Source organism: Diadema setosum, chromosome 21 (genome assembly GCF_964275005.1).
Source record: "Diadema setosum chromosome 21, eeDiaSeto1, whole genome shotgun sequence".
In the NCBI taxonomy this organism is placed as follows: domain Eukaryota; kingdom Metazoa; phylum Echinodermata; class Echinoidea; order Diadematoida; family Diadematidae; genus Diadema; species Diadema setosum.
In genome coordinates, this window is record NC_092705.1 from 25,466,167 (window position 1) to 25,479,669 (window position 13,503).

General features: G+C 40.2%; 1 protein-coding gene across 1 annotated transcript; it reads right to left on the reverse strand.

The window, feature by feature from the left end:
• Positions 1–290: 290 nt before the first annotated feature.
• Positions 291–11,836, reverse strand: LOC140244655 (protein CREG1-like). The gene is made up of 5 exons (XM_072324275.1): positions 11,731–11,836; positions 7,069–7,244; positions 5,605–5,673; positions 4,499–4,775; positions 291–761 (listed from the first exon to the last, which is right to left on the reverse strand). Exons 2-5 carry the CDS (start codon positions 7,177–7,179, stop codon positions 559–561), a joined length of 660 nt encoding a protein of 219 aa, XP_072180376.1. The 5' UTR covers positions 7,180–7,244; positions 11,731–11,836; the 3' UTR covers positions 291–558.
• Between the last annotated feature and the right edge of the window lie 1,667 nt (positions 11,837–13,503).

A 13,503-nucleotide genomic window follows, 5' to 3' on the forward strand; every position in this document is an offset into this window, starting at 1 on the left:
TGCATGAGTTCTGGCTCAAGGAAGCAGAACAAAAGAAGGAGGCATGCATAGATTATATACAGGTGAACTCGCAAGCAAGCGGTATTGTAATGGAACTACACTGCTACATTTCTGAAATATGTGAACCTCCTATGTCATCATCCTTGTTCAGTGTAAGTTGTTTAAGGTTTTTCAAAGTATTGTTTCTCTGCTCAAGAACCACAATAAATTTCACAAATCTATACATGCAGTTGTCGATTTATGTACTACATAATGTGAAATTATGAAAATCGTCTGGAATGTCCCTTTAAGCAAGAATAATTTTAAGATATCAGGGCCCCATTTTATCGAAAGATATAATCGATTATAAATTTCCTTACCACACAGACTGCCATACACTTATGATTAAATTCAAATATATAATCAATTATTACTCTTCATAAAACAGGGCCCAAAAATGCAAGCGAAAACACTGCCACGCAGGGTTAGTTTTTATTTCCCCTCAGATTGCATCCAAGAGGTTAACTGCCATTGGGAATGCAAAGAACGGCAAAAATGAAATCTGTCAAGGCAGCGCGCCTAGAGATTGGCGTTGTAGTAGTCCTGGACCGAAATGAACGTCCCCCCGCCGTAGAAGTCGATGATCCAGAGGACGTCGATGTCCAGCTTGATGATGCGGAAGTCGTGGCTGCTCGGCCACGACGGCATGAGGGGGTGGCGAGAGAAGAGCGCATTCTTGGCAAACGCCTTTTCGGTTGAGTCTGTGACTTCAACGAATTTGCCTGGAGTGTCATTTAACAAACAGGAAAGCCGAAAGTGCATCAAAGTGTTGATACAAATCAAAGTTGTCTGATATACCAGAGCCCCATTTTATCAAAAGATATAATCAATTTTAAATTTCCTTACCACACAGGCTGCCATAGCCTTGTGATAGAATCAACCATGTAATCAATTATAACTCTTCATAAAACAGGGCTAAGGGCTCAACACTAACTTTTTTTTTTTTTTTTTTTTTTTTTTTTGTCTGGTGGCCTGTTCAAGCCACTAAAATCTTTAAATTCCAGTGGCCTAAAAAAGTTATGTAGTGGCCTGACATAAAAGCAAAAGTAACAATCCATTTTGAATCTTAGATGCCCAATAGGGCCACCAATAGATAAATTTGGTGGCCCGACACCAGTTTTTAGTGGCCACAGGCGACTGCTAAGGCCAAACAAAAAAAATGTTGTATTGGCGTAACATGAGATTTTTAAATAGGGTCGGGCGGGCGGATTTTTTTTTTTGCTACCTGCATTTTACGTGTAAAACTCATATTTAACAAAACCCCATTCGATAGAGAGGGTCTGTTGCATCCAAAGTTTGTTATATCACCGGTTTAAAAGCACTAAATATTAAAAGAGAATCATATTTTGGACATGGAAAAACACCCTGGCCCCCCACTCGAACCCATAGGAGACCGCATGCGTGTTCCCATTTTCAACGTCTATCTACGGAAGATTTGTCCCTAGAAATTTATGAAGGGGGGGGGGGTGTTTTTTAGTCTTTTTCCGTAGATAGGGGTGTCCATTGAAAATCATCCAGCGCCACAGGCAAATCGATTCTCTGAATAATATCAAACAAAATCTTCGAACCAGACTTGCCAGTCAGACACGCTGTACTGCGCGGCCATTTTCCGACACCAGCTGTTGTTGTTGTTGTTGTTTTTTGATAATTCGCAAACCTGTATCGCGCCCTCTCTCGCTAAAAACGTTGTATTTCCCTTTTTTTTTTTTTTTTTTTTTTAAGTTCAGGGTCAGGGTTGTTTTTTTTAGGGTCGGGCGGGTTACGCCAATACAACAATTTTTTTTTTTTGCCTAATGTTGAGCCCTGGATATACTGACAGCATCGGAAAGCCAACTTGAAAACAATGTGCAGTTTCCCCTGAACAAATAACAGTTGGCTTCAGAGCACTTTTTGATTGTGCTGATCAGCAAAAGAATGGACAACAACGAGTGTTGGATCCGCAACACAGCATAATCTACCTTATCTTATCACTTGTCAACTTTCACATCAAAATTGCGACATAAAGAAAACTGAAACAATCTGGGTAGATAACATAGAGAAACACAGATACATGATGACGAATACAATCCGACTCATTCATGCATCCTTGCACAACGCCATGACTTGTTACATTATCTCACAGATACTGCTCATTTCCCCGAAAACTGCCATGGTCATAGAGTGGCTTGAATATGGTGTGGAATTGCTCTTTAATCTACCCACTGGATTCCAAGAAATCACTTTTTGGAGGCTTGGCAGCTTTTCTTATTCTTTTCTTTTTAACCATTCACTTTTTAACAGTTAGCTGTATTTCATGAGGAACGATACGCAAAATTTAACGATTGGGACCATTTGTTGTTCATACATCAGTTGTTTTGGTTGCAGAATTTTAAAAAGCCTTTTTTTTGTGCTAAATCTTTTACAATCACTTAAATTGGCAACACAGATTAGATGATTAAGATTCCTGTTTTTATGTCAGACGGGCAAATATTTGTAAATTTCTTTCTGATCTTGTGTAGATGTCACAGGTTAAACACGTTCCATCAAACCGTTCTCCAATATGTGGTGTGTAGTGAAATTCAGAGTTGCCAATTTAGTGAGGAAAAGGTGATTTAAATTTCTGCAGCCACATCCTCCAAGGGAAGAAAACAGTCAGTTTTTACGACATCTGCGCTGTGGGATGGTCGGTAAAGAAAGCACAGTCCGACCTTTCCTATCAGGCCTCCCTTTATCTGGATCTCTCTATCATCCGGAAGCGACCTTAGCTTGATTTCTTTCTAATCTAATAATTATGGGGAAAAAGGGGATTTCCCATTCGAGCAAATTCCTGCCCAAACTCACATGAATCGCATACTATTCCTAACTAATTGATTTCATTTTGTTAATTGAAAAAAAAAAAAACACTTATAATTTTGCGCTGATAGCAAAGAAAGAGTTTCAGTGTACACTACCTTCAGTAAGTCACATGTACATGTATAGTGTACAAGTGTAGCTACATGTACCTCTGGGTAGGCAGCTGCATGTATTAAACATTGAATCCCCCATATCCGGCCAAATTCCTTACTGCAAAACGAGGAATGTTCGCATGTATTTTAATTTCGCGAGCGCCAAAAATCGTGAAATTAAAATGCACGCGAAAGTTCTGGTCTACACTCTATGCATTGAATGCCAGTGGCGGTTCGCAAAAAATTTCATGCTGTGAAAAAGGCCGTCGGCTCCAATTCGTGAAAATTTCATGCTGCGAATATATCATGTTTTACAGTATTTGGATGAGCGCTGTTCATGACATGGCCAGATAGGAAAGGTCTGACTGTACAGTCAGTCCGCAGCACCCGATAATTCGCTCGTATTTATTCAACTCGTATGCAAGCCCGCTTTCGGCTTGCATACGTAATGAGCTGCGTAAGGGGATTTTGTCCTCGAGCTTTCGGCTACAAAAATACACCTTATGTTCACAAATTTGGTATCAAATTCAAGGAAAATATGTAAACTATCGTCACATGTTACTCAAATTATTGTAAATGAAAAATATCATAGCGTAATTTGAGCTTGAAAAATGATGAAAAAGGTAATTCGTGCAGTACACTTTCAAGATTCACCTTGCGTCTCAATGAAAATGCTTTATTTGGTAGTCCATCTCCTAATCTTTGTATCCATGTAAATATCTTGACAATTTGTTGCTTAATCCGGTCAGGAACCAGTAAAGTATACATCGATGTCAGTGCTGATGAGCTTGAAACCGTGCAATCTCAAGAGTAAGCTCTCTCATTGGACAGCACCTGCACTCAGCGCTTGCATTACGTCATTACGCTACTACATAACGGTTTCATGCCACTTGCGGTTTCTTGGCACGCATGTAGTTCAAGCACTGAACGCACGCACTGTCCAATGAGAGAGCTCTTTTGCACCACTCTACACTTTGTGCGGAGCATACTTCTGGCTTAGGAGTGAATTTTACAGACATTTCAAAACGGAAAAACTGGTATAAATCATGCTTGCGTCTCCTTGACTCCAATATATGATGAGTATCTAAGTTTCCTCTCTACGAAAAAGCCAAAATCAGAAACAACAGTTTCTTAATCCGGTCAGGAACCAAAAAAGAACTTTAGATGACAAAATCTTCCGTGAAAAGCAGGTAAAATTTACGCAAATTCAACTGATTATATAGTCATGATAAGATCCGATGTTATAGGCAAATTTAGTATCAAAATAAAGATCAAAGTCTGGAAAACAATTTACCGTGACTTGTAGCCATGACGAATGTATGTACAAGTTGCTACACTGTGAAAACCATAGCCCTATCAAAGTCTCGCAAAATCTCGCACGACGAGACACCTTTCGAACGCAAAGATCGTCAACGAGAGTGCTGAATAAATCTTGCCGGATCGGCTCATTAGCATACGTGCTGCGGACTGACTGTGTACAACAAATGAAAGCAACAGATCTATGACTAAAGCACATGACAAGTCATGGCACTAACCTAGCAGAACCAGACGTGCACAGAGGGGGTTCTCTGGATCAGACTTCGATGTGATCGCGCAGTCTGCGATGTCGCTGAACTCTGCTTCGCTGAGGGTGACGGAGACATTGGGGTTCTTTGCCACGTCGTGCATGGTGCTGTCAATCATGGCCAGGTAGAAGTAGGGCGTGCCCGAGCCGTTGCCCACCGGGCCGTCGGCGAGCGAGTTTGGGGCGGGAAACGGCCTGCCCAGCATCTCCGGCTTGGTGGACACAGTAGCAATGACCCCCCAGTTTGCCTGCAAATTGGCAACAAGGGAAAGCACCATTTCCGATTAATTCAAATTATACTAAAATGGAGGAAATCAATTCGCTTCCAAAGGTATCAAGCGACTTATAAACGCCTCTTAAAATCTTAGATCTGCACCAACACAAGCAAAATATGTAAGCCAATTACATTTTTAATCATTTCCTTTTAAACTTACCATAAGTGATTGGTTTAACAGGAATAAAAAAAAATTCCACCAAATTTCATTTTTTTTTTGATGAATAGTACACATAGTACACATTCCCTCTACTTGATACTGACATATTTTAAGAGTAATATTATTCCCCCTGCTTTCTTGAAGAGGTTAGTCAAGTGCTCTTTCGTTATGCTAAAAAAGTGCAAATATGTTGAAGCTTCTTTAAATAATTTCTTTACGTCATTTTCCATAATGTGACATCACAAAGTGATGTAGTCCTCTCATCTAGAGATGGATGCACAAAAAATTTTAAAATTCATAACTTTTGAACAGACTATCAGATTTTCCTCAAACTTCCCTGATGTGTTCTACTAATATTGCTGCATTCCCTCATTTCACACATATACTGTAAAACGAGGAATGTTCGCATGCATTTAAATTTCGCGAATTTCGTGAGCGCCAAGTTTTGCGAAAATAAAATGCATGCGAAAGTTCTTGTCTAAACTGTATGCATTGAACACCAGTGACAAATCGCGAAAATATCATGCCACGGAAGAGGCCGTCAGCTCCAATTCGCGAAAATTTTATGCTGCGAATATATCACGTTTTACAGTATTTGGGTTTCGTTCTCTTTTAAATAGCAAGACATCGGCATAATACGTACCTTGTGAACCATGTATCTCGCCCTCTTGGCCTTGTCATAGTATGGAGGACGAGTTGACTCTACAGAAGGCTGCATAGTAAAATTGGGAGAGAAATCAAAGCTGTAACAAATCTTCTTTCTCTTCTCACTTTCCCATGGCACAATATGCCAAGCTGATACGTTTGCTGACTTCAAGTCACCCGGGGTGAACCACCACAGTGGATATCGTTTATCCGCTTTTTTCCATTGTGCATGGGTCAGGTGACCATTTCACCGGTCTGCGACCTGCTCTTTGTATGGAGTAACGTGCCATTTTTTACACGCACGAGTTATGAATTCTTCCCACATGGGACCTGCATTTATGAGGGACAGCATCTTTACTCTTACTTTGGTTAAATACAACATTGCTCAGCTAGACTCAACGCGACTGGAACCCTGGCCACTCGACTGCAAAGCAGATGCCCTACCGACTGTGCCACCTTGGCACCCACGCTGCAGTATCAAATCAGTTCACCTAACATTTGAAATTATTATCAAAGACAATCATTTGTTGAGAATATCATTATGTATGCACCTGTCTTGAAAGTAAGATGCCATTCTGGCATCAAAGACTGCTGAAGCGCTGCATCTCAACTGATTGAATTACAGCCAAATTTTGGTCACTGGTACTCGCCCTATCAAACACCGATTACCGAGACAACAAAAACTATGAATTTTACAGAACATTTTAATATTCTGCACATATCAAATGTGAAGTGACCAATGATTTCTCCCTATATCGCTTGTCTACTGCATTAATTGAATATGTGAGGTGTAAATGATTTTTTTTTTCTTCTCAAACTTGAAAAGGGCTCTGTAAGTCTCGTTTATTGTTCAAACATGGATACATCACATGGGCCGCGGAACCGGGGGCGCTGGGGGGGGGCTGCAGCCCCCCCCCCCCACACTTTTGGATCGTGAAAAAAAAAGAAGAGGAAAAAAAGAAAAAAAGAAAAAAAAAGAAAGAAAGGGGAAAAATCGGGAGAAAATCACACTACCCGAATTTCTCACAAAAAGTGTGCTTCAGATCGCTTTATCTTGATTTTAAAAACGCAAAAGCTCCGTCGAGAAGGAGGGGGCATCCCCTTCCAACACCCTCCCCCTCTACCTCATTAGACTTTGTACATACACACAGATGATGCACACGCAGAATAAGGGAGGGGGAGGGGGGAGGGACGGGGAGGGAGGGGGAGGGAGGGGGAGGGAGGGGGAGGGGGAGGGAGGGGGAGGGAGGGGGAGGGAGGGGGAGTTTGACCTTGATACCCCCCCCCCCCAACTGAAAAAACGTTCCGCGGCCCCTGCATCACATGCCATGTATATAGGTATCCTTTCCACTGAATCCATCAAACATTCCTCCCCCTTTTTCTCCACATTTACCTTTTCTTTCATGAAACACTTTCTCAATAATCTATAGTATTCACTCAGCAACAATAAGTTGTCACTCACCTCAAGGTCGACAAGCTTAATTGCATTATCACTCGGCGTTTCCCTCCCGGAGGCAACGGACAGTGAACAACTCCAAAGCACAATGACAGCAAGGACCCAGTGAGTAGCCATGGCTGTGACGTTTGTTCTTGTATGCCTGGCTTCAAAACAATCAGATCTGGAGATGCTCAATTCACCTGCAGAAGAAAAGGATTGATGCATTCATGGTTACACCAAGCATTTGTGTTTTGTCCCCATCTGCTTTCAATTCCATCCATACTTAGATACTGAAACCGAGACAACCAATTCATCTTAACCCGTTGAGGACGAGTCCCGAGTATACTCGGGCAAGCGTCTGTGGGAAATGCGTGTTGTAGCAAAATCAAACCGTCCTCAATAGGTTAAGGAGTAATTCATGCATTTTGATAAGCCCTACATATATAACGATAAACAGTTTTATCAGTACGCTGTCATGGGTACAACTGCACAATATTTCATGCACACTGCGTATGCTGTTCAAGGATAAGTACAGGGTTCGAAATTGGCGATGGTCCGTTGGCCATTGGCCACCCAAAATCATGTCGGACTAGCCAAAAATCATAAAATTCTGAAGTTACTAGTCCGTCTGGCTAGCCAAAATATTGCTTCAGTGTCAAAATTGATTCTAAGTAGTCCGCCTGGCTAGTTAAAAAAAAAGTTAAGTGCGACCCCTGAAGTACCGTACTGTAAAAGGGCAAGTCCAAGCTATTTGATCACTCAAGACTGAAAATTCAAAATGGGTCAATCTACATAAACTTGGTATCATTTTAAAGCTAAGAAGTTAAAATACATGAATTTCAAAAAGAAAAAGTAAAAATCCTTCCGCATAACCAGCAATAAATTAATTAATCTGCATAAATTAAAATTTAGAGTAACGCGTGGGACATTCAAAAATTCTGCATTTTAAAATATATCTTTTAATTTTTACAAGTTTTTACGAAAATAAGTATGGTCACCTTAAGTCTGACTAACAAGTTATCATGACTGTGATTTTCAGTTTCTCAACTGATTAAATATGCAAATGAGGGATGGGCCAAAATTAGCATGTCCCACGCGTTACTTTTTTAGGTCATTATTTCTCATTTGCATAAAAGTTAATGATTTAATTGACCTGAAACTTTCAAAAGACCAAATTCACAATGGACCTAATCATATCCAAGAGATAAAAAGTTAGTCTGATAAATCTCATACTTGCAATTTTCAATTAGATTTAGTAACGCGTGGGACATTTTAGTAACGCGTGGGACGATTTGTGTACAAGTCAATGGAAGTGTACTAAATCTTAGTCTTCTATGGGAAATGTGTACATTATTGAGGGATTTTTTGTAATTTTCTGAATTCTGACTTGAAATTTGGTGAAAAACTCCACTTTGGATAAATAATTCACAAAAGATCATTACATGCTATTTTCAAGGTCACATTCAAAGTCAAATGTTAAAAAATAAAGGATAACACAGGCATTTCATATTTTTTATTATATCTATTGTTTTGGTGGGTCTAAATCATTTGAATTTGCAAGAATTTATTAGAAATACATCTATTTAGATAATTAGTACCCCATATTAAAGTTTCTCTGAGCAAATGTGCAATTCACATCACAATATTCATAGTGACAAAAATGTCCCACGCGTTACTTGTCCCACGCGTTACTATACCTATCTTTCTATAATTGACCTTGAGAGAAAACAGTTTCATGATTTTTTCTGAAATGTTTTGTTTCAGGTACAGTAATTGTTGTAGGAAAAGATGTTTGTAATGATTCTATAGTATACCAAGTATTTTCACAATAATTGAGATAAAAGTAAAAGAAGAAAAAAAGGACAATTTTTGTGGTCCCACGCGTTACTGGAGAATAAATTTGCATAAATTAAATACTGAACGCGTGATTCTCATTATTTCTATTGTTTTGAATGAAGATACCTACTAGCTATCAAAAGCAACCCAACATATGAAGTTTCGATCTTAACAGTGCAATATAGGGCTAAATCTTCTTGTGATGTCCCACGCGTTACTGGTGCAAAATAGCTTGGACTTGCCCAAAAGTGGATATTTTCGCGCGACTAATTTTTCGCAATTGGCCGGGTAAGAAGAGTTTTGCATGTTCTTAATTCCGTGGAATCAAGACATCAACTACTGGAACATGTGGCAAGCAAAAATATTAACATGCTTTTATTTTCGCGCTAGTTTCTGGTTGCATGGAAAATTTCAACACTGCGAAAATTTCCACTTTCACAGTACATGTAGGACATCAAGGACATTTAGGGATCAGAGTAGTGTGTTTAATGACTGTAATTCAGGTACAGGCAATAATATACAATGTAAATCAGATACATAAATTTCTTTACGTGCAGAAATTCTGCAGATTCTCCTGTACAGTAAGATTGAGCTCTTGCAGTTTAATATACCAGGTACACCTTATGTAGAAATTAACTTAGGATGGTCCAAGAAGGGTGTTTAACATTTTGCAGCAAAATATGCATGACAGTCTACGTGCCATGCCAAAATCGAAATGACATGCTGAACAAGGGAAACCTAAAAAAGGTCCAATGTGTCCCTTGGAAATCTGGTGTACGTTCTGAATAAAGATTTCACATTTGGATTCCAGCTCATTTAACACTGTAGTTAAATGTTCCAAAATAAGACTAGGATATAATACAACAGAGAGCTCCTAGAACCCCAGAGCTGCTTTTTTTTTATATTTGTTTATTATTACCTTCGCCAAGGAAGCACTGGTTTGTCTGTTTGCAAAATAACTCAAAAAGTTGGGAACAGATTTGAATGAAACTTCCAGGAAAAGTTGAAAATGACACAAGGAACAGATCATTAAATTTTGGTAGCCATCCAGATATTTCTATGGATTTTTATAGGATTTTCTTTTAAATCTTTTTGCAGATAGGGTCAATGAACTTAAGAGGTCAAGCTGCACATATTTGAGGTTTGCATATGCGCTGTTTAGAAGCGTGTGCTTGACTTGTGGGAAGCGCCGCGCAGCCACAAGCTGATGACGAAAACAAATGCTTGAACTACAATGGGAAATTGGACGATTTTTCAGCACATGTGTATGATGGGTGGGAATTAATCAGCTGCTTGGCAGAGGTCTGTGTTTTCAGAGTGCTTTTCTAGTTATTATTATTTTTTGTTTGTTTGTTTGTTGGGGGGGGGGGGCAGTAGATTCTAGAGCAAAGCCAGACCTTGGTCCCAAGTTTCTGCATATTCTACATTACCCACACCACACATGCATAAATCAACTCCCCCGACATATTTCAACCACATGTTGGACCATCTCGAAACTAATAAAAAGACAATCTGACTGCAACAGACCGACTATAAAGTAGACTTCTATCTATAACATAACAATTAACACAAAACAGGTATGACGTAAGTTAGAGCATGGACCGAGGTCCATGGATGGTAACAGACTATAATAATTAGGCAACAGGGCAGAATAGATTTCTCACTCTATGTAAGTAATTCTAAATGAAACATAACTATACACAGCCCAGTCGCTGTACATGGTACGTCGCGACAGGGCTGTACGCGCGCGACCACCAATCACTAGGAGAGGCGACGTAATCGTACACGATAGCTTTGACTTTTGATACTTACGATCATTTTTGTCACCTCAAACTCATCGAGTATACTCTTCAATATTTACTCTACATCTGATGCTATATATATTCAAATGTACGTAATGAAACTTACCGAAATTGATCATCATATCCAGCATGTCCACACCGTACACAATCTTTCACGCCAGGCCAAGCTCAGATATCGGGTGGTCACGTGATGTGAATGCCCTTTCAAGCAGCGTACGCACGGTTACTAGTATAAGGTATACAGCTATAAACTGTACTGGGTTATTGTGTCGCAGACGCCAAGGTTTGTTCGACACTTTCAACGCACACGCGCTCGCTCTGGAGCACATCCGGTCACGCATGCGCATAAGTCAAGGCGCCATTTTGAATCCTGCAACGACGAAGCCCGGCGGTCAGGAATTGCGCCAGAAAGTGTCATTTATTTGTTCCACGGACTTATCGCAAGTGGTCTCCATGGACCCAGTGTGGCGAACTATTCTTCTGTAGCATTTAACGTGAGTAAAGTATTCTGTTTAAAGGAGAAAAGTATACATGTTCCTAAGTTTTGTAGTTGTGTTGAGGTTCCTCACTTCGAGGCTGCATGCCGTGCGTGTCAGACGCTGTTTTCGCATAGCGTAACAGTGTCTGGTCGGGCTAAATGAAACACAAATACTGACGTCACGACAATAAAAAGACTTGATTTCCAGGTACAGAGGTAGATCCCTCCCCGAACGAAGACACACACACACAAAAAAGCAAAGTCTTCTCGGACTCATGCGTATTATGAGGACAGTCAGTTGGCCCGTAGACTTCTAAGACCTACTTAAGAACATGTCCAGCACGCAGCAGAGCAGAGGCCAGAGCAGAGGGTTAGCGGCCCCCACGCCTAAACGCAAGGGGTGGGCGTTCACCTAGCAATCGCTGTCGAGCGATGGAGGCTAGCGCGACTTGACTCGAGGATAACACGAGGTTCATGCTAAACTGTCACACCGTTTGTCAATGGCCATGAATGATGACAATGTAACAAGCCATTTGTGTACCGGTATATACCAATTCAACATTAGCTTACCGATCAAAAGACAGAAAAGGACGTTTTTCTTCTGAACCTCCGCTTGATAGACAAGAAGCTCGTGGATATTTATATCTAGCCAAGTTGCAACTGGCTGCGACCGACGAGTACGAGTGCTTACGGTCAATTCACGAGACGACGTAGTACGTCGTAGGCAGCATGCATACAGCTACAGACTGAGTATTACCGTACCAGTGTAGTTTAGTTGGACGACCCGACTCACTGATAAATGCGCGGTACGATGATGATTTTTATGGATGGTGCCGGTGGTACTGAGATGGCGCGAGCGGCGTGATGCGCTTTATAGGTGTCATGTGATCACTAAACCATGGAGAGGAACGCAAAAGGTGTATCTAGTAAAATCCCGTAACTTTCACCATTTATAATTACATTGGTTACACTGGAAATGTACAACATCCGTGTCGGCTATCTCACGCGACACCCGTTTTCTCAAAGCAGAAGGGGAAAAAAAAAACCACAAACAAACAAAACAACTCTTTTTTCTTTTCTTTTTTACAGCTACCCCTCCTCCAGCACAGAAGACAATTCAATAGCCTGGTCATGTTCCACAAAATCATTCATGACCATGTCGACTTAGATATTAATACTCTTTTGAGTTTCCAGAACTCTTGTAAATAACCGGATAAGAAGGAGCTGTAAACATAAACAACTGGTGATTCATTCCACAATCGAACTCTCAACCTCATCTATTCTCATATTTCCCCCCAAATGGCAAGAGAGTGGAACAATTTGCCCGAAGAAACTTTCATCAATAATAAGCACAAAATGATGTTTTCAAAACAGCTCTACAAAAGCATTTGCATTTGGACTAAGCGGCACTCCATTCACAGTCACGTTCTGATTGATGCTCAACCTGCTGAGCTTTTCAGAATAACAGATCCAGATCCAGCTCCACTTATTTTTATCGACCTTGTTTTATGCAATTTTTGATGTTTTAATATGAAAGCCTACATGTATTTTGTGTCAAATAAGTCAATTAAAGATGTCAGTGGCGGATCCAGAGGGGGCGCACCGGGCGCGCGCTCCCTTTTTTTTTTTTTTCGTTAAAACAAAAGAAATAAAAAGAAAAAATGGGGGGGGGGGGTGCGTGCGCTCCCTTTAATTTTGTAAAGGCGCCTCCCCTTTACGGAATACTTGGATCCATGCACGCCTGGATACTACCCGAACACTTTTCTTATTCTTTTCTTATCCTCTCTCCTCTCTTCTCTCTACTTTTCCTATTTGGGTCCCTTGCTCGGTTTTTTTCCCGTCTTTTTATTTCACCTTGTGTTGTCCTTTTTGGTCAAATGACATCTAAAATACGTTAAAGATTTACTCTCTAAAAAAAATCGAGTGAAAATTTTCACTCTAAAAAGAGTGAATACAAAAAAGAGTGAATTGACGTCAGGGATCACTCCAGAGTGATCCCTGACGTCACTCCAAAATGAGTGAAAATGAGCATTTTCACTCAAAATTCACTCCAATTTCACTCGAAATTCACTTTTTTGTATTCACTCTTTTTAGAGTGAAAATTTTCACTCGATTTTTTTTTTTTAGAGAGTATGTTGTTTGTTCTACATGTGGTGTTCCGTTCCTTGGCTTGTTTACAAAAAAAAAAAAAAAATTATAATACAAGGCATATAGGCCTATGTTCAGAAGCCGTTGTCCAAGTCAAGCGATAACGGTCCCCCCCCCCCCCCCACCTGTATACACTTAAAGATCTGTAATGAAATTAATATATTATTTCACATGATTACATATTTGTAATGTGAA

Excerpts from the sequence above, each read along its gene's own strand:
- LOC140244655 (XM_072324275.1), bottom strand. The coding sequence starts at position 7,179 with ATGGCTACTCACTGGGTCCTTGCTGTCATTGTGCTTTGGAGTTGTTCA. Across the intron at positions 5,674-7,068 it reads TTAAGCTTGTCGACCTTGAG|CCTTCTGTAGAGTCAACTCG; the intron begins GTGAGTGACAAC and ends TTTACTATGCAG. Across the intron at positions 4,776-5,604 it reads CGAGATACATGGTTCACAAG|GCAAACTGGGGGGTCATTGC; the intron begins GTACGTATTATG and ends GCCAATTTGCAG.